At 33.1% G+C, this 27,279-nt stretch overlaps 3 protein-coding genes across 3 annotated transcripts in view; 1 reads left to right on the top strand and 2 right to left on the bottom strand.

The window, feature by feature from the left end:
• LOC105326691 (mediator of RNA polymerase II transcription subunit 8-B) overlaps window positions 1-27,279 on the bottom strand; it is a 121,247-nt gene that overhangs the window by 21,275 nt on the left and 72,693 nt on the right. The window lies entirely within an intron of this gene.
• On the bottom strand, window positions 38-20,216 carry LOC105331287 (MRG/MORF4L-binding protein). The gene is made up of 5 exons (XM_034458186.2): window positions 20,100-20,216; window positions 1,991-2,101; window positions 1,337-1,458; window positions 948-1,095; window positions 38-513 (listed from the first exon to the last, which is right to left on the bottom strand). The coding sequence occupies exons 2-5, from the start codon at window positions 2,070-2,072 to the stop codon at window positions 335-337; spliced, it is 531 nt and encodes a 176-aa protein (XP_034314077.1). The 5' UTR covers window positions 2,073-2,101; window positions 20,100-20,216; the 3' UTR covers window positions 38-334.
• On the top strand, window positions 2,247-19,040 carry LOC105326696 (probable ATP-dependent RNA helicase DDX43). The gene is made up of 20 exons (XM_034458184.2): window positions 2,247-2,765; window positions 4,038-4,093; window positions 4,186-4,318; window positions 5,256-5,372; window positions 5,506-5,587; window positions 5,917-6,017; window positions 7,659-7,714; window positions 7,928-7,981; window positions 8,200-8,264; window positions 8,374-8,484; window positions 14,642-14,783; window positions 15,230-15,330; window positions 15,612-15,699; window positions 16,207-16,266; window positions 16,420-16,490; window positions 16,749-16,814; window positions 16,973-17,080; window positions 17,559-17,633; window positions 17,732-17,819; window positions 18,116-19,040. The coding sequence occupies exons 1-20, from the start codon at window positions 2,249-2,251 to the stop codon at window positions 18,272-18,274; spliced, it is 2,250 nt and encodes a 749-aa protein (XP_034314075.2). The 5' UTR covers window positions 2,247-2,248; the 3' UTR covers window positions 18,275-19,040.

Below are 27,279 nucleotides of genomic sequence, written 5' to 3' on the forward strand. Positions count from 1 at the left end.
CATGTAGCTAAGAACAAGAGATTGACACAAAAACATATCACCTTTGCCATTTTAATTTTCCACTGACATAAGAAAATGTTAAATATGATATACAGGTTACTAAAATTGACATTGTCATACCAGTACCCTTCGTGGCCAAAAGTGACAACATTGATATCTTTTATCTAGATCTTTCTCTTTCAATTTACAATGGTATCTAAGGCAATAATCACACATTAATGGTAATTCCCTACAGTTGAAACAGCTTCTCCTTGTAGGCTTATAAAATCTGAACACATGTATCTGTAACACAGAAAAATCCCTCACAACAGTTATATGATAATAGGTTCTGGGATCATCTTCTTCGTTTGGGAGGGGGGACATCTGGTGTGGCCGGACTGGCAGAGCTGGCAGTGTTTCTTGTTCTTTTCCGTTTTGGAGAATTTTCAGGTGTGTTTGCATGAAGAACATTGCTTGTGTGTTTGTTTTCTATTTGCTTGCTTTCATTTTTTTCTGACTTTCCATGTTTTGTACCTGTGCATGAAATATAAATCATGGACTTCATTACCAAAATAGAATTACATGTTCATAGGCAACAGGGTAAGCAAGAACTTTAAACATTGTGCAGCACATTGTATCAGGAAGTTGTGTTTTTGAATTTTGACAATGAGATGATAGTGATAAGAGAAAATTGTTTCAAAATTGCATGTTAACTTAAAAAGTCTTTATGCATAAAGGTCAGTTGACTTTTTTTCATCATCAGACCAATAAAATGAAATTGAAAGGTGTGCTGACAATACAATCGTGACTGCATAAGAATAGTTTGTTCCTTAGAAAGTTGATTAGATTGATGATTTGAGACAAAGAGTAGACCAAAAAGGCCAATGATTGTTTATGTTTGGTGCAGCTGTCAATTTTAAAAGATGCTTACAAAAAGTTACACTTGAAAAGAAGTATCGGTATAATACCTGTATCTGATTTTACTTCTGATTTATCCTCTTGTGCGGAATCATTTGATATTCGAGGGTATTCCTTGGTAATGATATCCTTAAAATCTTCTCCAGAGAGTTCAAACTCGACCTCTTTGTTAGGAAATGGTATTATTTCAGATTCATTCTGAGAAGAAATTAAAAAAACATTTACATGTAAATGTGCAAGTACATGTCGATATCATCTTGTTATTTTTATCAACATTTTTCAACCTGACATATTAAACAAGGAGTTTCAAAGGCGAAAACTTGAATAACAAATTCAAATAATTAAGCAAAATTTGATGCTTAATCATCTTTGGACAGGGTATATTTATAACTGACTTATTTATCACTCCAAACAACAAGCAGGTCTGAATTAGTATTACCAGAGCTTGGAGGTCGTACATGGAGTTCAGATGATCCCAGATGTCTTTGGCAGCAATTTTTCGGCTGGATGAACTGTTTATCTTTTCATGAATGAATAACATTTGGAAATGCTTGTTCACACCTGAATTTTAAAATACAAGAAAAACACACTGAATAACATGGCTTTAAAAAACATAAAAACCTTCCAAAAATTGTCAAAAGCATTAAGAATTTTAAAAATCCCAATTTTGCAAAGTAAAAGCACCCCCCTGAAAAAAAAGAAGAATTTTCAGAAACCAAATCTATCGACATCTTGAGGATAAGAAATATTACATATGCAATTTCAACTGTATATATACATACATCCCTTAAAACTTAGAAGGTAGAAACTAAGTGAAAACTTCTTATTTTTGCTAAGTTCAAGGGTTATAACTCTGTCATAAATCATTAGACCTGGGCCAAACTCGTACATGACCTGCGTATTCCTATGACGTATCCATAAAAAAAATTGAGTTGAATTTCTCTCTCTCTCTCTCTCCTCTCTCTCTCTCCTCTCTCTCTCTCTCTCTCAGAGCAGTAAAGTTTCATGCATTTGTCTTGAATCTATATATGCAAATGAAACTTACTTTCATTTATCTAACCTCACATCATCAAATATCATCCTTAACACATACCTGCAGGTTTATGTCCCCTCATGGCATGAAAAAGACTAACTTCAGTGTCAACTGGCCAGTTTCCTTTCTCTAGTTCAACCATTTTTAAAACCAATAGTTTCGGAGAAATCACTAAAACGAAAGTAAAAAAAATCTCACTAAAACCCTTAAATATTCTAAATGAAATTTTATTCTTACAAATATGAAAAAAAACCCACATTACTTCACATTTGTTATTATGCGAATAAACGATATATGAAGGATTATTTACGAAACTTAATGCTTGTTATAGCTTTACATCAACTGCATGTGGCAGATTTCCCTCGAAATTTCAACTTCAAGTTAATAAGTTATTCATATTTTCTTAATATGACTGAAGAAGAAGACTGGGATGCTGAGTTAGAGGGCGGCGGAACAACATCAACTGTAACCGCAAAGCCCGTATACGATGCATGGAATAATTCAGAATGTCAAAATTCGTATGTCGCTGAAAATCAACGTTCGCCGCAGAAAAGTGTAAATGGGTTTGCACGGTCACGGGGGAGAGGTGAATGGGGCTCAGGTCGGTCTGATAGAAACAACTGGCGTGATCGAGATGAAAATGGTGGTCAGGGTGGTGGATTCGGGAGAGGGAATCGAGGGAGAGGATTTGGTAGAGATGAAGGGAGACGCGGCGGAGGAAGGGGAGGATCATTCGGTGGTGGATGGTCATCTAGAAATGAAAACAATGAAGAACACGGCACCGAGAACCAATCAACTATGTATGTTGAGTCTTCATCTGTTGGAAGAATTATTGGTAAGCAAAAGTGTAGGAAATGCTTACTGGGTCAATTTTTGTAGCATTAAGTTTTGAATTATTTCATGAATCACTTGAACTTTAAATCTTAAATGAAACATTTATCTTAACATATCATTATAGCAAAAGAGCTATTGTTTATTGATCTAATGTTAAAGTAAGCTGTCAAATGTAAAAGAAGTATGATTAAAATCAAACCTTCCATAAGCTCCTTAATTGCATGTGATGGTTGGATGGAAGTAAGGTCTGAAGAAGCTGAGTTAGGGTTCACATGTGAGTGACCTTCAATCATCTTATATGCAACCACCAAAATATAGGAGCTAGTGGAAGGTTTGTTTTTAATTAGACTGCTGTTAAAGTCCACAGTTCTTACAATGTGTAAAGCACCATATAAAGTCATCCTTTTAGTCTTATATTTGTTATTTCATCTTGCGTTCATTTTCTACAACCACTGTCAGAAGAAATGATAATAATCTCGGATTTCTTCAGGGTTCATACATGCATAGTTATATCAGATGTTTGCAAGTAGCTTTAAAACACTTTTGAAGAATGGCAGGCTAAATAAGTAAATATTTAAATTAGGGATGGGACGATCCACCGATGCACCGGTGCATCACGATATTTATTTTGACGATATTTGGATCGATACATTTACCATTAATACAACGATACCTAAGCGAACTTTTTTTTATTTTCCAAAAATATCCGAGCTTCAAATATCGGCTATTTTTAGTCCGCGCGCCTAAATATGAAAGTACAAAGATGACGGAAAACCTCGTAAAGTTGTCAAAACTGTTAGGAAGCTAAATCTGGAGTGTGGACAACTTTTGGATTACTTGTTTATGAAAAGGTAGAGTAGATGAGACTAAAGTAATTTGTAAATTGTGCAACGCTCATTTTAAATATATCAAAATAACTTTGGACATGCGGTAATACATCGACAGATTGAATAAATTTTTAACCCTTATTCATGTTTTCATTTAGTTGCAATGTATCGTGATATGTATCGTATCGCATATCATGTATCGTGATACGTACCGAATCGGCTAAGTACAGTATCGTCCCAGCCCTAATTTAAATGAATTATTTTGTGGTAGCAAATCATTGGAAATCAATGCAGTATCAATTATATAAAAATTTCAAACTGCTTTGGTGAGATGCAGATGAATACAAGCAGATTCATCTTAAGTGTTAAACACAAGAATGGTATAGCTTTCAGTATACTGTAAATGTAGTTTCTCAAATTTTATATAAAAATCTTTGATATACTAGGTAAAGGTGGCGCCAAAATTAGAGAGCTACAAGACAACAGTGGAGCAAGAATAAAGGTGAGATATATGTTTAATATTATGTATGTTTGAATAATTAAGATTGATAAGATTATGAGAGTATGCTTTACATTCTGATTTAATATTGAAAGGTAACCAGGGAAGAAAATGACAATGGAGAGACAAAGATTGAAATAACAGGATCACCAGAGGTTGTAGCTAAAGCCAAAGAACTGATAACAGAAACAGTCAACCCCGTGGACAGAATGGGAAGGTCATTTGGACGTAAGTGATGTGTGCCATTAGTTTGTATAAAGTCATTGCTTTGGTGGACAAAAAAAGTAATCCACTTTGTGTATAGCTCTGAGGCAAATATGGTAACCGGTATATACAGTAATTCACTGGATTCAGAAACGTCATGTATATTTTGTCAAATTCTAAAAGAAGTTTGTATAAAATGTTTGATAACAAGTAGCATTACATTATCATCAGAAATACAAAATTATGCATCTCTTAAAATCTGCAAATGTGAGTGTGTCTGTTAGACCATATATTGTTTGAACAATATCTTGAGTTCAATGTCTTGATTTTATATAGTTTTACAAACAAGTAGTTGAGATTTTCTGTTTCACTGTAAAGGTCATCAAGTTTATAGCAAAACGTAGTTTGTATATTACTATATTTCCTGGCCATATGCTAAAGAGCTCTAGGCTTGACAATTATAAAACTTCAAACATAGTTGACAATGACAAGCAGATGGCTATAATTCTATGCTTTAATAAGTAATGTCAGACCAGCTTATTGGGAACTGTTGGTTTTGCAATCATCCTGCTTTCAACACAGCTGACCTTGACCAGAAGGCTCTTTGCTTTTCAGAACGAAGTCACACATTGAAAGTATATGCATTCAAATACTATCAGATCAGTGACTCGACAGTCCTTAAAAGTCTTCAGTTATCCAACTGCATTATCTGACTGTAAAATTTACCATTAAGATTGAGTAGCCTGGCTCATAATTTTTCAAATTCCACTAGTCTAGAATGTTAGTAAGGAGCATGAAAAATCAAATTACACACTCACATTTATCATCTTGTAAAATTAAAAAGAGATGCATTGCTCCTTTGTGTAGTGATAAGTACCATAAAACTGTAAATATTGAGTGTAGATACTGAAATCTAAGTGTAAATATTTGTTACTAATATCTTGTATACATTGTATTACAGGAATGTCTACAAATGAAGCAAGTTCAAACTCCACAAGTGACAGTAGTCCGGCACCAGTAATCAACTGGGCTATGATTCGAGCCAACAAGGATGCTAATGAGAAGTTGAAATTCAAAGGTAGCCATTCAGTTGTCAAAAATATACTGCTTATTTTATTTATTATTTAGAGGCAATGACTTTAATTTATTTTGAATTATACCAAATTCTATATGAAGGTAATGTACAAGTTTGTTGTCCTCTTCTATTATAGATCTCCCCGAGATTAGGAAGAACTTTTACATAGAGGATCCCAGTGTTGCTAATATGCATCCAGAGGAAATTGCCCATATAAGGTATATTTTTTTTGCAACAGAAATGGCCTTATATCAGATCGTATTCATTTTATGGAGATAGCTCTTGTTCTTTATGCTATTTATTTTACACAATGAAAGAAAGAAAGTATATTACAAGTAATATGCTGATTAAAACATCCAGTTATCGAACATGTAAAGATGTTTCATTTTTAAAGATGTATGCTGTTTTGTTTGAAAAGATGTTTAACTTACCAATATTTTTTCAAATTTTTCATTTCTCAGTTGTAAATCCTGAAACAAGCTTGTCATGATATTTTAGTGTCCAAGAAACTTAATCTGTATATTATATTCTCAAAATTAAATTTCAGAAAGACCAACAATGACATCATTGTGAAAGACCTCAGTAAAGACGGGGACAAGAGGATCCCTAACCCAGTCAGAACGTTTGAAGAGGCGTTCCAGCATTATCGTAATTTTCTTTTGTATTCTATGTTTGTCACACCAATGACTCAGATGACTTATTTGTGCAATCTATTTTTAATGTCAGTCTCTAATATTTGGTTATAAAAGTTGTAAATAACCGTCTGTATCTTTTTCATTTCCTTAAGGTGTAATATCCCTCTGCTATTAATTTTGCCATATATTTTTAAAAAAAATTCATATTGATTTTCATCAAAGTCAATATCAATCGGTTCATATGAAACAAATATGAAGCGCTGCTAGATTTTTCAAAAATTGATAATGTGTCTAATCATGATATGAAGAAAACTAGACATAGTGATTAGAAAAAGCAAAATTTTACCATCGCAGCGTAAAATTAAAAATCCAAAATGTATATGAAAATAATATATAGTTATATACAACTTCATTTCATATTACAAAACATATTGAAGCGCTGCATTTTAGTTCAGAATAGCACTTTGTTGTATAGGTTTGCAACAAAAATTGCTTCAGTCAGCAAGAGTTATCTTTCTTATCAACGACTTTTGAAGGTTTTACATGTACATACATGTTTTACATACACTGCATGATAAATTGCCATAGTTTCTAAAATTTCAGAAAAAGGTTTTCTGTTTTCAAATTTGGATAAGATAAGTAATAGTTATGGATCCATATATTAAGAAATCCTAAGAATGAAAACCAGGGCATAAATTTTGGTATAACACAAGGGGATCAAGCGAATAATCTTCCAGTAATTGGAATTATATCAACATAGGGATTTATTGTCTTGAATCAAATGAGATATTGGTTTGTTTTTTTTAATTTGGTTTTCCCATATCTTCTCCCTCAGAATAGGAAAGCCTAATAAAATTTTAAACATTTGAAATGTTATAAGTTTTAAAACGATTATAACTAAGTATAGAATTTGTAATTGTCTTCGTCACATTTTCCCAATTATAATTCATTCGGCTCTGCGAGCGAGCTATAGATAGAGAAATAAAAACATTCCATCCAAATATTCTCTGGCCTAAAACATCAAACATCAACTGTACATGTAGTGAACAAGTACATAAAATTTTGTTATATTTAAAAAAAGTAATAATCCATCGGGAGGGGGGAGGGAGGGGGGATAGTCATGAAGATACATGTATTGCCTCATAAATACTTTATCATTATGATACATTTCTTGTAATATTTTGTAAAAGTTGTCTTTACTTTTTTGCCCCTTGCTTCAATATAGCCCTGGGGTTCAATTCGTTCATGTCAAATTTTCTTTTTCTGTATTTGAATTTAAATAAGTGTATCGCCTTCCAACATGAATTAGGACCCAGCATTACCTCCCTTGTTGTTACATGCCTCAATAATTGTGAGTTAACAGAAACAAAGTGATTTAATTTTCTACAGAAGTTATCTCTCTTATCAGAGGGATATTCCACCTTAAACCCTGAACCAAAGTTTTAAATTTGTATAGACAACAGGGTTTAATCCAGGTACAAGTACATGTAAAAATGATGTCCCTCAGAAAAGTAAAACTTCCATTATTTAAGACATACAGATAATCAGTGAAACTTGTGTCTTTCCCACACAATGATGTACATGTAAAATTATTAACTATTGTAGATTTAAAAATTTCCAAGGTATATCCTTTTATGGGCTTTTGTCATTACAGCTGAAATTTTGGATACCATTTATGCCCAGAATTTCAAAGTTCCTTCACCAATTCAGGTTTGTATAAGCTCTATTTTTCATAATAAAATATACAGTATAGTGTGTTATTAAAGACTAATAACCTTAAATAAGAACTACACTTTAAAAGTTTGTAAAGTTTATGCTTGATTTTGCTAGTGAAAAATAGAATAAATTATTTTAGATTAAACCAATGATATAAGAAGACCTGCATTTAATATATGTGTATGAAACTGATTTTTTTCTCCACAGAAACAAGCATGGCCAGTACTTTTACAAGGGGATGACTTAATAGGAATTGCGCAGGTTAGTCAAAATATGTTGTTTTAAGAATGTATTTGCATATTAATTTTATATTTTGCATGTAAAACTTTGTATTAGACTTTGAGGCATGTTTTAGTATTTTCAATGGATGTTAGTTATGTCAAAGATTTAGTTTAATTGTTTTTTAAAGAATAAAGTTCTGACAAAAGCATTTTACATTATAGACTTAACTAGATACATGGATGCCTTTATTTTTCCAGACTGGTACAGGAAAAACTCTGGCATTTTTGTTGCCAGCCTTCATACATATTGATCAGCAACCAGTGTAAGTTTTGTATGTTTGTATTTTTATTTAAATCATACCCATACCTAGTACGGTACTTAAAATGCTGCTAGTAAAAGTTGAATTTGAAGCCATTGCTTTGATGTTATAGACCCAGGGAAGAGAGAGGTGGTCCCAATGTCCTGGTGTTATCACCGACCAGAGAGCTCGCATTACAGATAGAGGCTGAAGTCAAGAAGTTCCATTACAGGGGTATAAAGAGGTAAATACAGACAGTTTATATACTACCGGTACACATGATCAGTAAAGAAAAGAAAACCTTTCCCCACATTATTTTCATACTTTTAAAAAACCTTTTTTCTTTCATTTTCTTACCTTGTTTTCCATGTTTACAGTACCCGCAACGTTATTTTTTACAATCCTATCCTATCGTATCATGTATCAATCCTATCGTATCGTGCGTGTATACTGTTCTAACATACGTTAATCCTATCCTATCGTGTGTTATCCTTTAGTGCGTTAATCCCATCAGGTTTATTGTTCAATTTTAACAGTTTTTAGCTCACCGAGACGAAGTCAAGGAGAGCTTATGCTATACCCTCGGCGTCGGCGGTGGCGTCGGCGTCGGCGTCGGCGTCCGGACCTGGTTAAAGTTTTTGTTGCAGGTCCTGTATCTAAGCTATTACTTGTCCTATCTTCACCAAACTTGCATGGGTGATGCATCTGGACCTACTTATGGACTTGAAAGACTTGGATGCTGAATCTGGGTCCTAAATTTCAGATGCTGGAGGAGGTTAAGGTTGTTGGACCAGGTTAAAGTTTTTGTTGCAGGTGCCCTTTGATAGCAATATCTTAGTTACTGCTGGTCCGTACATCACCAAACTTGCATGGATGGTGTGCCTTATGATACTGATGCACCAGACAGGCTTGAGTGCTGAATCTGAGCTATAGGTTTCGGATGCTGGAGGAGGTTAAGGTTTTTGGAGCAGGTTAAAGTTTTTGTTGCGGGTGCCCATTGATAGCAATATCTAAGTTACTACTGGTCCTAACTTCACCAAACTTGTATGGATGATGCGTCTTATGATACTGATGCACCTGACAAGCTTGAATGCTGAATCTGAGCAATAGGTTTCGGATGCTGGAAGAGGTTAAGGTTTTTAGAGCTGGTTAAAGTTTTTGTTGCAGGTGTCCTCTGATGATTATATCTTAGTTACTACTGGTCCTTACTTCACCAAACTTGTATGGATGGTGCGTCTTATGATACTGATGCACCTGACAAGCTTGAATGCTGAATCTGAGCAATAGGTTTCGGATGCTGGAGGAGGTTAAGGTTTTAAGAGCTGGTTAAATAAAGTTTTTGAAACAGGTGCCCTCTGATGATGATATCTTAGTTATTACTTGTCCTTACTTCACCAGACTTCCATGGATGGTGTGTCGTATGATACTGATGCACCTGACAGGCTTGAATGCTGAGTCTGGTTTCGGATGCTGGATAAAGTTAAGTTTTTAGGAACAGGTCACATGTTTAATAGATGATAGTACTATATCAAACTTGCATAGTTGATTTAACTGTAATATGAATGAATCGCAGAGGTAGCTTCAGATGCAGAGCTTGATCTCCATTACCAAGGATGCTAAAAAATAAATCTTAGTTATTACAGGTCCTAACTTCACCAAACTTGAATGTGTCTTATGATACAGATGCACCTGACAGGCATGGATGCTGAATCTGAGCCATAGGTTGCGGATGCTGGAGGAAGTTAAGGTTTTAATTGCTAGTGCCCTCTGATGATGATATCTTAGTTATTACTGGTCCAAACTTCACCAAACTTGCATGGATGATGCGTGTTATGATACCAATGCACCTGATGGGCGTGAATGCTGAATCTGAGCCATAGGTTTCGGATGCTGGATGAGGTTTAGTTTTTTGGAACAGGTCACATGTTTTATAGATGATAGCTTGCATAGTTGATTTAACTTTATTATAAATTAAATGCAGAGGTTGCTTTATATGCAGAGCCTGATCTCCATTATCAAGGATGCTAAAGAAATCTCCTACCTCACTCAAACCAGCTCGATAGATAGATGTGTTTGTTGATAAATGATATAACATGATTCCTATGATATAGTATTGTATGATATGAAACAATATTGTTTGATATGATACAATATGATATCATATGTTATATTATAAAAAGTTATACAATACAATATGATATTGTATCAATTTTTTGGATATTTTATGATATGATATTGTATCATGATACTGTTATGTATAGTATTGTATATTATGATACAATATTGTATAATATTATATTGTATTTTTAATTTATTATTTTATCACATGATACAATTACAGAAGATATTGCAAAATATTATATTGTATCCTATGATACAATATTGTATATTCTATAATATTGTATCATACAATATTGTATAATATGATATTGGTTTCAGTAATATAGAATTATATCACATGAAATTGTATTATATGATATTGTAATATTATATAATATTGTATCATACGATATTGTATGATATGATATTGGTTTATATGATATATTATCTTATCACATGAAATTGTATTATATGATATTGTAATATATATTATTGTGTCATAATATAATAATGTATTTTATAATATTTTGCTTTATCACATAATATTGTATCATTTGATAAGATACAATGTTGGAATCAAATTATATTGTATCATATGATATAATATCATATAATGTATCAAATATGTTTCAGTGTCATTCAATACAATATCATACTATATTATACCATATAATATGTTTCAATGTTATAATGAATTATGTAATATGATATTGTAATATAATACTATATTGTATTATATTTTATGATATTGTATTATGTGATCAAATACAATAAGGTATAACACAATACAATGTCATATCATACATTACAATATCATATCTCATTATTGTTTATTACGGTATTTTATTGTTTTATATGATATATATTATAGATATGACATGATACAATATTTAATTTTATATCATTGTATTGATTAACATATGAACATATGATTATCATAAAAAAATTTATCAGATGATATACGATATTTTGTCAAAACAAAATCCATGAATATCCAAGATCATAAAGTATGATTTTCATATAAAATGATAAAGGTGGTCTCATAAAGGTGATGTCTCATAATGGTGATGCCTCGTCTCGGTGAGCTTAGTAATCTATGATTACCTATGTTTCTGTTTATCTTATCGTGTTAATCGTTTTGTGCTTTTTCATAATCAAGTAAATTAATACATTTATTTCAAAGCTGCAATTCGCTCAGTGCGCCGTATACGAAAATTTATTGAACAAGAATTGTAAAATCCTTTCCAGCATTCTATTATGATACTTATATCTTAATTTGTTAGATCAAAATTAACCAATATTACATGTAAATCATATCTGTAAGCATTAAAAATGAGAACTTAATGTAAACTATCGAAGTTCTTAAGAACAAGGTAACATATTTACCTGTATATTGAATATACTAAATGGTACGCGAGTGTATACTTGCGTAAACATTAACTTTTATCCAATATAATGTGTGTTTTATGCAACATGTTTTACAGAAACAAAAGTATTTATGATCTAATTTATATTTAATTAAAACCAGGGTTGAACCCGTTATTTTCTGTGTGATAGTTGATTTTGGGCTGAAATGTTCTCGGCAATTGGCTAGGATGTGTGGTAATGAAAACAATGTTAGCAAATCGTACACAGAATGTGAACCTAATTGGCTAGGATGTGTGGTAATGAAAACAATGTTAGCAAATCGTACGCAGAATGTGAACCTGCGGAAATATTTATTTAACTTGTATGTTATATACGGTAATTCGATTTTAATGCATCATTAGGTCACCTGAGTCACTCAGGTGACCTATTGCAATTGGTCTTCGTCCGTCGTCGTGCGTCTGTGCGTCGTGCGTCGTGCGTTAACAATTTTACATTTTTAACTTCTTCTTGAAAACTACCAGGCCAATCGTTACCATTTTTGGTGTGAAGCATCTCTATGGTAAGAAGAATCTAAATTGTGAAATTCATGGCTCTACCACCCCTGGGGTGCCACGGGCGGGGCCAAATATGCAAAAAAAGCCAAATTTTCAAAAATCTTCTTCTCTACTCCCACATAAGTGAGGAAAAAACTGGTTGCATGGTTATGTTGTCCATGAAGCCCTCTACCAAAATTGTGAAATTTATGGCCCCTGGGTCAGGGGTTCTGGCTCTAGGGTGGGGCCAATATGGCCATATAGTAAAAATGTATTTAACCTTAGAAAATCTTCTTCTCTACTACCATATATATTTTTAAAAAACTAAATGCATGATTATGATGTCCATGAAGCCCTCTACCAAAATTGTGAAATTTATGACCCCTGGGTCAGGGGTTCAGGATCAAGGGTGGGGCCAATGTGGCCAAATAGTAAAAATGTATTAAATCTTAGAAAATCTTCTTCTCTACTATCATATATATTTGTCAAAAACTAAATGCAAGATAATGATGTCCATGAAGCCCTCTACCTAAATTGTGAAATTCATGACCCCTTGGTCAGGGGTTCATGCTCTAGGGTGGGGCCAATATGGCCATATAGTACAAATGTATTAAATCTTAGAAAATCTTCTTCTCTACTCCCATATATATATGTTAAAAACTAAATGCATGATTATGATGTCCATGAGGCCCTCTATCAAAATTGTGAAATTCATGACCCCTGGGTCAGGGGTTCAGGCTCTAGGGTGGGGCCAATATGGCCAAATAGTAAAAATGTATTAAATCTTAGAAAATCTTCTTCTCTACTATCATATATATTTGTCAAAAACTAAATGCAAGATAATGATGTCCATGAAGCCCTCTACCAAAATTGTGAAATTCATGACCCCTGGGTCAGGGGTTCAGGCTCTAGGGTGGGGCCAATATGGCCATATAGTAAAACTTTTTTAAATCTTAAAAAATCTTCTTCTCTACTCCCACACATGTGAGCAAAAAACTGAATACATGGTTATGATGTTCATGAGGGCCTCTACTAAAATTGTGAAATTCATGACCCCTTTATTAGGTGTTCAGGCTCTAGGTTGGGGCAATATTGCCATATAGTAAAAATGTTTTAAATCTTAAAAAATCTTCTTCTCTCCTCCCACACATGGGGGCAAAAAACTGAATGCATGGTTATGATATCCACAATCTCCTTTACCTAAATTGTGAAATTCATGGCCCCTGGGTCAGGTGTTCAGGACATGAAGGGGGGGGGGGGGGGGGGGCGCAATATGGCAATATAGTGTTAATGCATATAATGTTTGAAATTTTCTTCTCTATTCTCACACATCTGTATAAAAAAACTGACTAATAATTATGTTTACCAGGAAGTCCTCTACTGAAATTTTAATTTTCATGTCCCCCTCAAGGATGGGTTTTGACTCTAGGGCAGGGCCAAAATGGATGTATAGATGTTAATGCATATAACGCTAAAAAATTATTTTCTTTACTCCCACACACCTGAAAGGAAAACTGAATTCATGATTTTGTAGACCAGATCTTTTAGTTTTTCACCAAAATAATAGGTTTCACAGTTCTTTTTGAAATGTGGTCGTCATTACAAATTTATTATTTTTGTACTCCAGTATGAAACCTAATTAATTAGATGCATATATGAGACTCCATGACAAGTTTGTGTATGGGATATATGCTACTCAGGTGACCGTTAAGGCCAATTGGCCTCTTGTTTTTTTACACAGAAAGAAATATATTTATGACAGATTTTATATTTACTTAAACAGGAGTTTGATTTTTATAATTGAACCCGCTATTTCCCGTGTAATTTTATCTCTGGCTGAAATATTCGCGGCGATCGGCTTGGGTGTTCGTTATTAAAAACAATGATAACAATTCAGAAGATTTATTGATTATTTAAACTCATAATTTTAGTGAAAAAAATTAAATGGTCATTTTTATACATTCAATAAATAATGCAGCGATGATTAACAACTCGGCAATTGTTACTAAATAGAATTTCCATGTAAATCTTTATTCGTGCGTGTTCTTTCTCAAATTCTGCCATTAACAGATTACTGTGTAAATCGTTTAAAGCAATTATACGTTTATCATGAACATCGTTTATTCTTTCCTATCGCGTATCAATCCTATTCTATCGTGCGTGTATACTGTTCTATCTTTCGTTAATCCTATCCTATCGTGCATGTATACTGTTCTATCGTGCGTTAATGCTATCCTATTGTGCGTGAATCCTATCCTTTCGTTTATCTTGTTAAAAAATAACGTTGCTGGTACTGTACCAATGATTAAATTTCAAGTTAAACTTTGATGGGCGTCTTATTCTGTGTTAGATCATTTGACAGACATGATGTGTGAAGGAATAGTATAATTTTCTTTTCAGTGTTTGTGTTTATGGTGGAGGCAACAGGAGGGAGCAAATTAATGTGGTGACCAAGGGGGTGGAGATTATTGTTGCTACCCCAGGACGTCTGAATGATCTTGTTATGAACAAGATAGTGAATGTCAAGTCTGTTACCTACTTGGTATGTAGACTGGTTGATCCATTAGATTTGGGATGTCATAGTCAAAATTGCATTGACATTTAGCTGACAAGTATAAAGTTATATACATGTAAATTTGTAAGAGAGCTCTTTTGAAAAGGACATATATCTGCTTCTGAAAACTTTATTTTCCTTAAGAAATAAAACAAAATTAAGGATGTGAATGAATCTAAAAGGTGTGTGAGATTCAAAAAAGGTCAATGTTGAACATGGCTTCATGATTAGGTCAAAGAATTATGCAACATCCACAATTTTGATAGTAAAAGGCTTACTTGTATGTGTAGAAATATGCCATTAGGAATAACCAGGTTTTTCAATCATTTAATTTATTCATTGATTCATTGAATTAAAACATATTGGTATGATTAATGTAGCATACAAGAAAGTAATTTGAAATGAAAGTCAGGATTGTCTTTTGGTTTTTAAAGGTGCTAGATGAAGCAGACAGAATGTTAGATATGGGATTTGAGCCAGAAATCAAGAAGATTTTGTTGGATATCCGTCCAGATAGACAGACTGTGATGACCAGGTATGATGCTGTACAATCTGCCATAGTGACTCTGTATTTATGTGATTATCCAAGGGACTAAACAAAAAAAGGTCACATAACACAGGGAGTCACTGTACTCAATTCAAGTCAAAGACTAATCTCAGGAGCTGAAGATTTATAATATAATATCTCCTGTCTATAAATTAGCTTTTAATTGATTGATATTTTAACTTCATCGCCTTTAGAAAAAATTACTTTAAGATAAATTAAGGAAAGTGTATCAAAAAAACCTCATTATGGTTGACTGGTTTGAATTTTAGTGCTACCTGGCCACCTGGAGTCCGACGTTTAGGGGAGAGTTACCTTAAAGACCCAATACAGGTGTTTGTGGGCTCTCTGGATTTGGCTGTAAGTGACACATTTGTTCATTATGAATAATTTGCATGAAAGTGTAACGCATTCAGATTTTGTATAAAATTGTTTGCATGTGGACTGTTACTTAATTTTGTGTAAACTTAAGGATCCTCCACACACCTGGGAAAAGTTCTGCATACAAGCCCATTCTTCTAAATTACTTAAAGATATGGATTTTTAGTGTGTTTGACTTGAAAATGACCAATAAATATTCAATGGGGGGGGGATCAACTTTTAAAAATTTTACCACTCTTCATGAAAATAAAAGTCCCTGCAGTATTTAAACTCGGGACCTGTGGGTTGGTAGACTGAAGCTAGACACCAAATTTTGGCGATATAAACTGTATTACAATGCATTGTGACGTACTGTCATAAAAGGTAGAAGTCACGGGTGTTAAGGATTCTTAATTGAAATGAGTAAACAATAGGTTCCAGTTTTTCTCAAGCCTAGAAATAATCTGGAATTTGACAGGACAGTCATGTATATGCTAATTTTTACAGACATGCCACTCCGTGACCCAATATATAGAAATCATTGAACAAGAAGAAAAGAAAGAAAGGGTAATTGTTTTATGTTTGTATCCCCATGTAAGATAAGTACATGAATGTACAATAAACAGAGAGAACCTGCATTACATGCTTTGATTTGTTTTATTGAAGTTTACAGATAATATTTGTACAAAGATAATTAAATGTGATGAATTCTTATTTTAGCTCATCACATTCATCACAGAGGAAATGGATGCAGATGACAAAGTTTTGGTATTTGTAGGGAAAAAATTAACGTAAGAAAAATGATTTTTTGTTCAATGAATTTACGAGTTGATGTATTGAAAAACTATTTTGTACTTAAGATTGTTTTTAATCTTTTACTTAGTAAGAACTTTTTATAGATCATCTATTGAAGAAGAGGGCATATTGTTTATATTTGAAAAGATGCAGTACACATGTACATGTTTTATACTGAAGGAGAGATATTTCCACTTTGTATTTAAGAAACTTCATGCACATGTGCCTTATTAAGAGAACACCTGTATTTTCAGTGCGGATGATTTATCCAGTGATCTGTCCCTTAATATGATCAACTGCCAGTGTATTCATGGAGACAGGTAAGCATCTGGAGTGAGAGTTTTTGATTGTTTTGGGGAAACAAAAACCAATTTACTGGTATTAGCAATTGCACAATTATAGCAAAATACATTGTACTTGTAAATAGATTGGATGCGTACATATAAAAATGTGTTAAAGAATAATATTTTCATTGCAGGGAGCAGTGTGACAGAGAGCAAGCCTTGGAAGACTTCAAAGAGGGACACACTAGAATATTGGTGGCCACTGATGTTGCTTCTCGAGGGCTTGATGTCAAAGATATTACGTAAGTGCAATATACATATTTAAAAAAAATAGGCTTTTCTTTGCGGTACTTCAAACACTGGGGGAAGTTTACTTCGAGAAATATTCTCCAGTCAATGATAATGTATTTGGTTAAATAAATAGGTAGTTGAGTTTTCCAGTTTCCTGACTGACCCTAGAATAAATTCTATAGAATAGAATATATACATGTGTGTCTACCCTAAAATTTTTATTTGGCAGATTTTTTCCCCCAAAAAATCAGTTTTGGTTTCACATTAAACAAATTTTAGTACCTACATGTATCATTGGTCTTTTCTGCATTTAAGTACCGGTAAATGCTGTCATCAGTAAGAAACATTAATTTCCGAGTTTAGTATATTTGCAATGAGTAATGAGGGAGACAGACCAAGTTTATTGCGGGAGACCTCTATCACAGAAAAAAATAAACAAAAACTAAGAGTGGTTCTGTTATTCATGGAATTTCTTATTTACGTTACCAGGCATGTTTTCAACTATGACTTTCCAAGGAATATGGAGGAGTATGTTCACCGAGTGGGGAGAACCGGGAGAGCAGGGTAAGTAGTGGTACACCAAACTCTTTCAGATACATAATATACTTTGTTTGGAGCCCTCTGTGTGTATGAATAGTTATAGGATGGAACTTCTATTTTAGGAAGACGGGAAAATCCATCACACTGATTACTAGGTCAGATTGGAGGTCGGCTGCCCACCTAATCGAGATTTTAGAGGAGGCAAACCAGGTAAAAGCTCAGAACGCTACAATGTCGATTGAGAATGGTAGAATTGCATGTGAATTCATTTTATACATTTCTTTCTGTTCCAATAGTTATGGGTTACTGCAATAAAAGAAAATTGTCGATCAATTTAAGTGAAAAAAATTTTTAAAATACATATAATGGTGAAGTGAATCTTTAAATATATTAAATATTTAAAGATTTTTTTATAAAACTTGAGAGCAAATTTAAAGAGATATGTTATGTACCTGTTTTTAATTTAAATGTATGAAACCTGTAAATAAGAGTGACTTTTTCTACAGATTGTGCCTGATGAGCTACTAAGCATGGCACGGCGGTACGAAGCCCACAAACAGAAGATGCAGGAGGAGCGTGCTAACGGTACATACCGCCCCAGGGGTGGGGGGCGGGGCAGACGCAGAGAGGAGGGGGTCTACCTCTGCATGGATGGGGTGCCCTGATGTCAAAGTCAGGGAAGTTAAAAGGGCCAGTTCATAGCACCAGTTTGGTGCCAAAAAAACCAAGACCACTGATGTAGTTTACTACGAAGGAGATTTTAATCAACCTGACAGTGCAATACAGAGTAGTCTAAAAGTTGTCCGCACTGAACGACAACTTGTACATTATTTTTTTCATGTGACTTGAAAGAATCAAGAAAATTTTGTTTTTTGATTGTGCTTTCATTAAATATATGTGAATGTACTGAATAATTACATTTTAATGACATTAAAAAAAATACATGTACAGCAAATGGGTAAAATATGAGCTTAATCTTGACAAGTTTAAACTCTGCATTTTTGTTGAAAAATTTTCGTTCATATCATTTGATAAAAATACCAAAAGCTCACAAACTCTGAGGTATAGTTTTTAAATAGGTAATAGAAGCAACAGCTCAGTTAGATATTGTGATAATTCAGTTTCAATATGTATTTTACAGTTACATGTATATGTGTTGCTGTTTAATAAATGTATCAGAATGTATTTGAAACCAGAGACAAAAGCTTGTCACTGCCACATTATTATAGTATGAACCTGTTCAAATGATGTTAAGCTAAATATTCTGTAAAGTCCAAAAGTCTTGTTCAAAATGCCTAGCATGTCCATAAAGTGTCTCCACATGAAAAATTTTGTTGATGAATGTAATCAAATGTTTAATTAGATACTGGTTGTGTATATTGTTCAGTCTTGTTTTGTTATAAGTTCTTCATTAAAGTTTCTAATATTCAACATTTTAGTTTTTATAAATAAAATATGAATCTAGGTAAAGCAATGCAGAAGCATTTTCTTCTTGCCAACCTAACCTATCCAGTATGGTGTAACAGCAAAATCTTTAACCCCCAAATTTACATTTTTAACAGGCATTGCCACGATTTTAGCTGAAAAACTTTAAACTATTTTGTTGTTATTGATGTTTACAATGCATCATTAAGATATTTTTAATGATCAGCCAAAATCTGAGTGTCAAATGTCTCTTTATAAGTGAGATATAGATACATATATCGTACCAAGTTGTTTGTATTGGAAATCGTTGTAAGTAATGGTTCTCAAGTTATTAGTTGAACAACATTTGATCTACCTGCTAAAATCTGCAATGTAATGTGCATTTCCTTTCAAAAAATATAAAAGTCATATTTATGTCAATATTTAAAAAAATCCTTTGATTAGCCTGCATAAGATCGGTGTTTAATATCAACATTTTCTGTGGTGCGTGGCTGATGAGAGTCACAAGTCCATAGTTAGTTGATTACAAGTATTAGCAAAGTACCTAAATGTCCCAAATACAGCTGGGTATTAAAGTTCCTTTTCCAACAACATTACATCAAGTGACTTAAACCAACAACCTTTTGGTTACTGGCCTAATACCTATGATCCATGTGCTCCTGATTTCATTGAGGTGGTTACTATATTATGGTGGCATAGTTCTGCCACCACTTGTCAGATAAATATGTCAACTTGTCAGATCTTGATGTTAACTTGTCAGATAATGTTGACTAAATCACGTGCTTAATAATTCAACACTAAAACAGTTCAATTGGTGCCACCAGTTGATGTAATATTTTCTGACAAGTCAACATAAGGATCTAATCATCTTTTAAGTCAATGTAATTATCTGACAAGTTGACATAATTATTTTGACAAGTAAAATCATTATTTTACAAGTCGACTTATAATAAGAATGATAATTTTCTTCATGTAGTAGCCATTTTGTTTTTTTGTCGGATAATTGTGCTAACTTGTAAGATCTTTATACATTGCTACATGTGAAATGTAAAGGTTACCATTTACCTGTAATTTTAATTATTTACATGGGAGCTTGTCACTGCATTAATCAAAATTAATAGCTCCCTGTGAACCAATTACTGTGCTCAGTTAGTTTCCGGAGACACAAATTGGTGTTGACAGCTCAGTTAAAGCTCCAAGTAGAAGGGCATTTAATTCAGCCACTGATTGGTTTATGGTAAATACTCAATTTGAATGGATTTGCTTGACTGCTGTGGCTCAAGTAGCACAGCTGCAAACCCAATATACAGGTACATGTATTGTTTACATGAAAGGATACCACCAAGGACATTTATCCTCTGTAAACATGCCTATTTGGCAGTGATATCATTGTGGTAAAAAAACTACCTAAAACCAATTTACAATGTATATTATAATAGCTATTTAAAAGGAAAAAAAATTGCTTACAAATTTATCCATTAAATGAATTTATTTTCAATTGGATTTTTGATTGTTATTACCGGTAAAGCGACCATTCCCATCTAAACACCAAATCCTACTTCAGTTGGATAGGTTATATTAGAGAGAGCATTTGCACGTAAAATTGTATTATTAACGCAATGCTTTCTCACAGTGTGTTGATAAGCTCGATTCCTGAATGATAGCTATGAAAGAGAGCAGTTACATGTAATTTTTAAACTTAAAAACAGTTCTTAAACATTAATTTTGATAAAAATGAACTTGTTTTCTTTTGGAAATGTTTAGTTTTAAAACAAGTACTAGTATTTTGATCTATTTGATTCCCAAATGTAATTGAAGAGAGCATTCACATGTAATTTGTTTATGGTATATCATTCTTTTCCTTTGAAATGTGTTTGGTTTATCAGAGAGATCATTTACATGTAAATTAAGGGAGCATAATGTGCAAGGTAATTTATATTTTAAACTTTATAGTTATAACTCAAATATTCCAGAAATACATGTATAGACTGTTCACTAATACTGTTAAAAGGCCTCCGTTTCAGAGTGTACTTGACATCAATAGCCCATGTAATGTACAGTGAGGCTCTTTGAAGGTGTCATTGAGAACACAATATTTTTGGCCAAAGAAGTTATTCACATGTGAATCTAATAGCACATCCATTTTAAAATTTGTGTTTATCTAACCACCATCAAACAAATGACCAATACTCATATTACATTTGAATTCTAAACATAAATTTAACAAAACACAACAAAAGAGATGAAGCATGTTTATTAAAATGAAGTTAGCATACACCCAAACTCCAAAATCCGTAAAACAAAAGAAAAGAAATAAACAAACGTGAATAAAATGCGAATAAAATGATGGTTTTATACACTATCAACGAAATAAAATGCGACTTAAATGAGTTTAATACATTATACATGTATATCAAGCGAATTATAATGCAAATAAAATTATGGTTCTATACACTATCAAAAATTGCTCTTTTATGACAAAATGTTTTAAGATTGCTAAATTTCAGGATATGTCATAATTTATCATTACATAATAGTTAAAGGTCAAATGTCTTTATTAATTTATTTGTTTATTTATGCTTTTTGTTTGAATTTTGTTTAATGGTCGTTTTTTTTGTTTCTTTTGTCTTCTTTTTAGCGCTGTGTATTGATAAAAGCTACAATTCCTACAATTTTTAATGGAAAGTATCATGCAGTTATACACGCACAGTATATACATGTACTAAAATGCTACATAAACAAACAGGTCACACGGAACTTTATTTACCTACGTTTTTGCACCTACATTTTAATTGACCTCTTTAATATATATAAACGGAATATTTTTGGCCTTCTTTTTCTAACGGATAACCCTCTGTCAGTAAATGAATGTTTATAATATTAGAACAGAAGAGATGATTGAGTTTTAATGGCGTTACTATGTTATAATGGTGCGGTATTTTCAGCTGAAGTAACAGGAGAGAAAATTTATGCACTACATACGTGTTGGTTTTATATGTTTCCAAAATTATCGATAGTATACCAACACACTATATTCTTGTGCTTTTAAAAAAAAAACTAAGCCATTGATTCCACGGGAGAGTGGTTTATAAACAATTCTGATTTATCTTTTAATCTTATTCCCTATGACACATAAATTCCTGAGAACTATTTGACAAGAAATACAGATAAAAAAGATAGGGTTACGTGGAATCAGCTACAGAATTCTCCAATTTTTTTTACATTATGCAGGGTGTGTAGATTCGAAAATTAAATTAACTGGTATAAAAGTCGCCAATAGCTACAATGTACGTGTACTCTGCTGGCAAGAAAAAAAACCATATTGGGTGTAACAAATACACACAGGTCTAAATTTGAGTCCATAAAGCTCTAAGTGACCTTTTACATGCAAACAAGGTATAAATTATAATTCAGTTAATACGAGTAAAAATGAAAAATACCTTATATGAATACACACCAAACTGTCAACTTAATGACCTCTTTTTTATTGACACAAAAGCTTTGAAACCATATTTACGGAAGATTTTTTTAGCGTTCGTAAATATGAACAAGAGGCCCATGGGCCACATCGCTCACCTGAGGAACAATAGGCATGATAAGATCAGCTTAATGAAGTCATAATACAAAATATCGACAATGTGGTATAAATTTTGTTAATCCTGCATAAATAAAACTCTATTTTCCCCAGGGATATTGTTATGTTTATAATCAAGTCCTTTTTCTAACAGGATGATTTTATAGCCATATCACATGTTGAGCATTGCAGTTCTGAAGAAGGTCCTAAAAAAATGTTTATATATATGATATAAACCTACATCAAACTCTGAACCCCTTGTGAGGCCCAAGAATCGTCCAGGGGCCAGAGTCTAAACAATTTTAAAGAATCAGCAATATGTCAAAATGCTTGCAAATAAGTAAACCACGTGTAATAACATTATTACAGCTTTTGTGAATAATAAAAATGTTTTCCTTTGTACAATTGGATCCCCAATGTGGCCCCACCCTACTCCTCAAGATTTTGATTTAAACGAATTTGAATCTACACTATCTGAAGTTACAGCTCTTCTAAGCAAATGGTTTTTTAGAAGATTTTTAAAGATTTTTCTCGATATATTCCAGTAAAAATTGTGACCCCATGCTAACCCCGGGGATCGTGATTTGAATACATTTGAATTTACCCTACCTGAGGATGCTTCCATACAAGTTTCAGCTTTCCTGGCTGATTGGTTTTGAGAAGATTTTTAAAGATTTACTCTATATATTCCCATGTAAAAATTCGACCCCCCCCCCTCATTGTGGCCCCACCCTACCTCCGGGGCTCATGATTTTCACAAATTTGAATCTACACTACCTTAGAATGCTTCCACTTAAGTTTCAGTTTTTCTGGCTGATTGGTTTTGAGAAGAAGAATTTTTAAGATTTACTCTATATATTCCCATGTAAAAATTCGACCCCCCCATTGTGGCCCCACCCTACCCCCGGGGCACATGATTTTCACAACTTTGAATCTACAGTACCTGAGAATGCTTCCACATAAGTTTCAGCTTTCCTGGTTGATTGGTTTCTGAGAAGAAGATTTTAAACATGTTCTCTATATATTCCTATGTAAAAATTCGACCCCGCCCCCCTTGTGGCCCCCACCCTACCCCCAGGGGTTATGATTTTCACAACTTTGAATCTACATAACCTGAGGATGCTTCCACAGAAGTTTCAGCTTTCCTGGTTGATCGGTTTCTGAGAAGAAGATTTTTTAAAGATTTACTCTGTATATTCCCATGTAAAAAATTGACCCATCCTACCCTCGGGGGCCATGATTTTCACAACATTGAATCTACACTACCTGAGGATGCTTCCACACAAGTTCTTTCCTGGCCAAACGATTTTTGAGAAGATTTATGAAAATTTCACGAAAATTTTCAATAATTTCTAATTATCTCCCCTTGTAAAAGGGCGTGGTTCTTAATTTTTTTTACAACTTTGAATCCCCTTTGCCTAAGGATGCTATGTGCCAAGTTTTCTTAAAATTGGCCCAGTGGTTCTTGAGAAGATGTTGAAAATGTGAAAAGTTTACGGACAGACAGACGGACGACAGACAAAATGTGATCAGAATAGCTCACTTGAGCTTTCAGCTCAGGTGAGTTAAAAAATGCAACTGCTAAGAAACCCCCCATATCAAAGCCACTTTGTGCTCTCACTTTTTATCAAAGTAATCAAATTTCTTTAAAATTGAACGATCAGTTGGCGCCGCCTCCCTTTTGTAACTAAAAAACTCGAAGTGAAAATAAGAAATGTAGTCAAAGCTTTGATTTACAAATCGTAACCTGCGATATTTTTAGCTTTCTCAAAACCCCACACATGATACTAATCAAATGACGCACCCTTATTAGCAGATAGGACTTCGTGGTGCAGACAGATGTAATAAATGCAAGCAAGCTATCTATGATTTTGCAGGTAAATTATCGCACAGGAATGATAGTAAACACTTTCCTATTGTATTTCATCTGAAAGCGGAAATGATTGCAATTCAGATAAGGGTTTCTGAATTCAGTTTTAGATTTATGTTCTTATTATACCATAGGGTGAACTTTCATTACAGAAACAATGCGCTTTGGTTTATAATGTTCGACCAATGTTTGAACGACAGAAGTCGAGTCACAAGCGAGATAGATTCTTTGTCCCGTGATAAGTTTTGTTGTACTTTAAAAAAAATACCAATTCTGAAAACCAAAATGACTCGTAACATTAAATACGGGAACTGTTCAACAACCCCCCCTTTCAATTGTTGATGCCTAAACATTAAAGACACTAAAATAGGAAAAATTTAATAAAAATTTTGACCATAATTTTAATCGCAAGAAAAGAATTATATATTTTCTCGATATTTAATAAAAATATTTTGACAAATAAGTGTTTTTAGAATATATGCTTATATATGTTTGTATTCCCGGAAATGATCAGGCTGACAGAGAAAATATCGGAAGAATCGACGAATTAATACAGTGCACGTAACTCAATGATCACGCAAGCATTTATGCGTGATAAAATAAATCCAAAAGACATTAATTAATCAAGATCCTCTAAGTTATAAAAAAAACACCTATTAAAAATCTCGGAACATAAATATAAACTAACATTTGAATTATACTTTTCACATGCAACGTGTCAGTATCGGATACTTCATCTTTTGTTTCTGAAACCAAATGAAATTCTCATGTGAAAAATTAACGTAAACCTACATATACTTGGTACTTAGCTTTATTACGGCATTGTCTAAACACATGAGAATGTGTTTGTGTGTGTTTTGATATGTACAGTACTTTAAAAAGTTGGCCATTATTGTGACAGTTGATATTTTGTTAAAATTGATATTTTAAGTATATTGCAACTGTGCGTAGACTTTTAGCAATATCAACACACACACACACACACACTCTCTCTCTCTCTCTCTCTCTCTCTCTCTCTCTCTCTCTCTCTCTCTCTCTCTCTCTTAAGCTTGATTTATCGTTGTTGTTGTTTGTAGTTAGAAATGTTTCTGACTACAGGACATTGCATTATGATCGCAAGAAACGTAATGTGAAATGCATAAAAAGGTGTACACAAACTATCGATGCAGATATGATATTACCAGTTCATTCATTATTCTGCGTCACAAAGTTTTAAGGAAATAAATGTTACGCAGTTGGACAGAACTAACGACAAAAGGCGATGATTTTTGAGACGGAAAAATGAACTGATGGAACAATTATAGTTAGCAGCTCCTTAAGCTCTTGCCAAAGATGAACTCGATTTGCACAATCTTGTCCTGAAAAATAAACCATATAGATATTAGAAATATTACATATGTTCCATAAGAACAAGCATTTAATATAATAATGGGTCCTTATATAATTCAATATCACACTTTTACATAACTTGTTTTCAATAAAATTCAACTTGAGTAGCTTCGTTGGGGTTACCATGATACTAATTCATCTAAATGATTTTTTAATTGATACATTTATGATAATGACATCCCATCAAATATTTTGTTTTTACTTCAGATTGAAAAAAAAATGTTTTGAAAATGAAACTTTTACTATTATAATTCTAATCTATACAAAATTCGTATTTTTTTAATTTTCAAAGAAAGAAGCTTACTTTTTTCTGTTATATTTAAGCATTTGAACAATGGAGGTCGTGCACTCCTTCCAGACTGATCGGTGGAGTACACCGGGAATATCAAATTCTCGAAGAATAGTCTCTGAAAAAAAAAAAAAACTAATAAAAAAAAACTATTACCCTGTAGGAGGTGGTTCTCAAGGAAAGGAAATATAGATTTTATTAGGACGTAGTGTAGATTTGCAATACAAACCTTTGATCTTTTTCATTCTTATTTCATCTAGTTTCTTTCCGAATTCTTTACTTAAATATCCTGCATCCAGCTCTTGTCCTGTGTAAAGTCTTTTAACAAGTGACCTTGCTATCAAAGAAGGGCCTGCATTGCCCATCATCTTGAAATTACGGCTGTTTAAAACGTCTTCAATGCCTGTAGAAAGAAACATTTTTTTAAATAAAATAATAAATCATTGCACCAGATGTCCAGAGAATTGAAAAATTAATTGAATATGCATATTTGCATACACATGTAAATTCATACCTTCATCTGTGTCAGGAATGGTCGAATCTTCAAACTGTGAAAAGAAATAAATAATTGTCATACTCGCTCAAAAGCTAGGAGTGTTGCAGTTAGATGCTTATTAATGTATATTGATCCTCACATTTGCGTTTGATGAATCAGTATTAAAAAGACTTCTTCTTGCGCCAACGTCTTCAGTATAAAAAGCAGATTCCTCTTCTGTCATAGGAGACGTTTTTGGAGTGGGAAGGTTTACATGATTATCTCTAACCTGTAAACAACCGAAACGAGATTTTTGATGACACTATAGAGGTTTCGTGGCTATGTAAAATACTTTTATTGCAGACTAATATATATTAGTATCTTTGAAGGATATTGATGATTGATATTTGTTTTCTATTAGAGTCTTTTACAAAAATATTCAAAAATTGTTATGTAGAAAATATATGAAAGACAATGTAAAAGATATAAGAAGGACGGACAAGATTTACTAGTACTTAAATGCCTTGCAGCCTTAGCTTCTTTTTTGTACTATAAAGATTTCGTTTGTATTAAAGCGGAGCACCCCTCGTAAATGGCTCTGTTCGCCATATTTCTTTTTTTCTTTTTCATCAGCCCTATCCCTACAAC

The sequence above is a fragment of the Magallana gigas genome, chromosome 7, assembly GCF_963853765.1.
Source record: "Magallana gigas chromosome 7, xbMagGiga1.1, whole genome shotgun sequence".
Classification (NCBI taxonomy): Eukaryota; Metazoa; Mollusca; class Bivalvia; order Ostreida; family Ostreidae; genus Magallana; species Magallana gigas.

Bases quoted from the DNA above. Each gene is read 5' to 3' on its own strand.
- LOC105326696 (XM_034458184.2), top strand. From the start codon at position 2,249: ATGCTTGTTATAGCTTTACATCAACTGCATGTGGCAGATTTCCCTCGA. The intron at 7,982-8,199 runs GTTAGTCAAAAT...TTATTTTTCCAG, and splicing joins ACTTAATAGGAATTGCGCAG to ACTGGTACAGGAAAAACTCT. The intron at 16,815-16,972 runs GTAAGCATCTGG...TTTTCATTGCAG, and splicing joins CAGTGTATTCATGGAGACAG to GGAGCAGTGTGACAGAGAGC.
- LOC105331287 (XM_034458186.2), bottom strand. From the start codon at position 2,072: ATGGTTGAACTAGAGAAAGGAAACTGGCCAGTTGACACTGAAGTTAGT. The intron at 1,459-1,990 runs GTATGTGTTAAG...TTTAAAATTCAG, and splicing joins GAGGGGACATAAACCTGCAG to GTGTGAACAAGCATTTCCAA. The intron at 514-947 runs GTATTATACCGA...TTTCATGCACAG, and splicing joins AGAAGTAAAATCAGATACAG to GTACAAAACATGGAAAGTCA.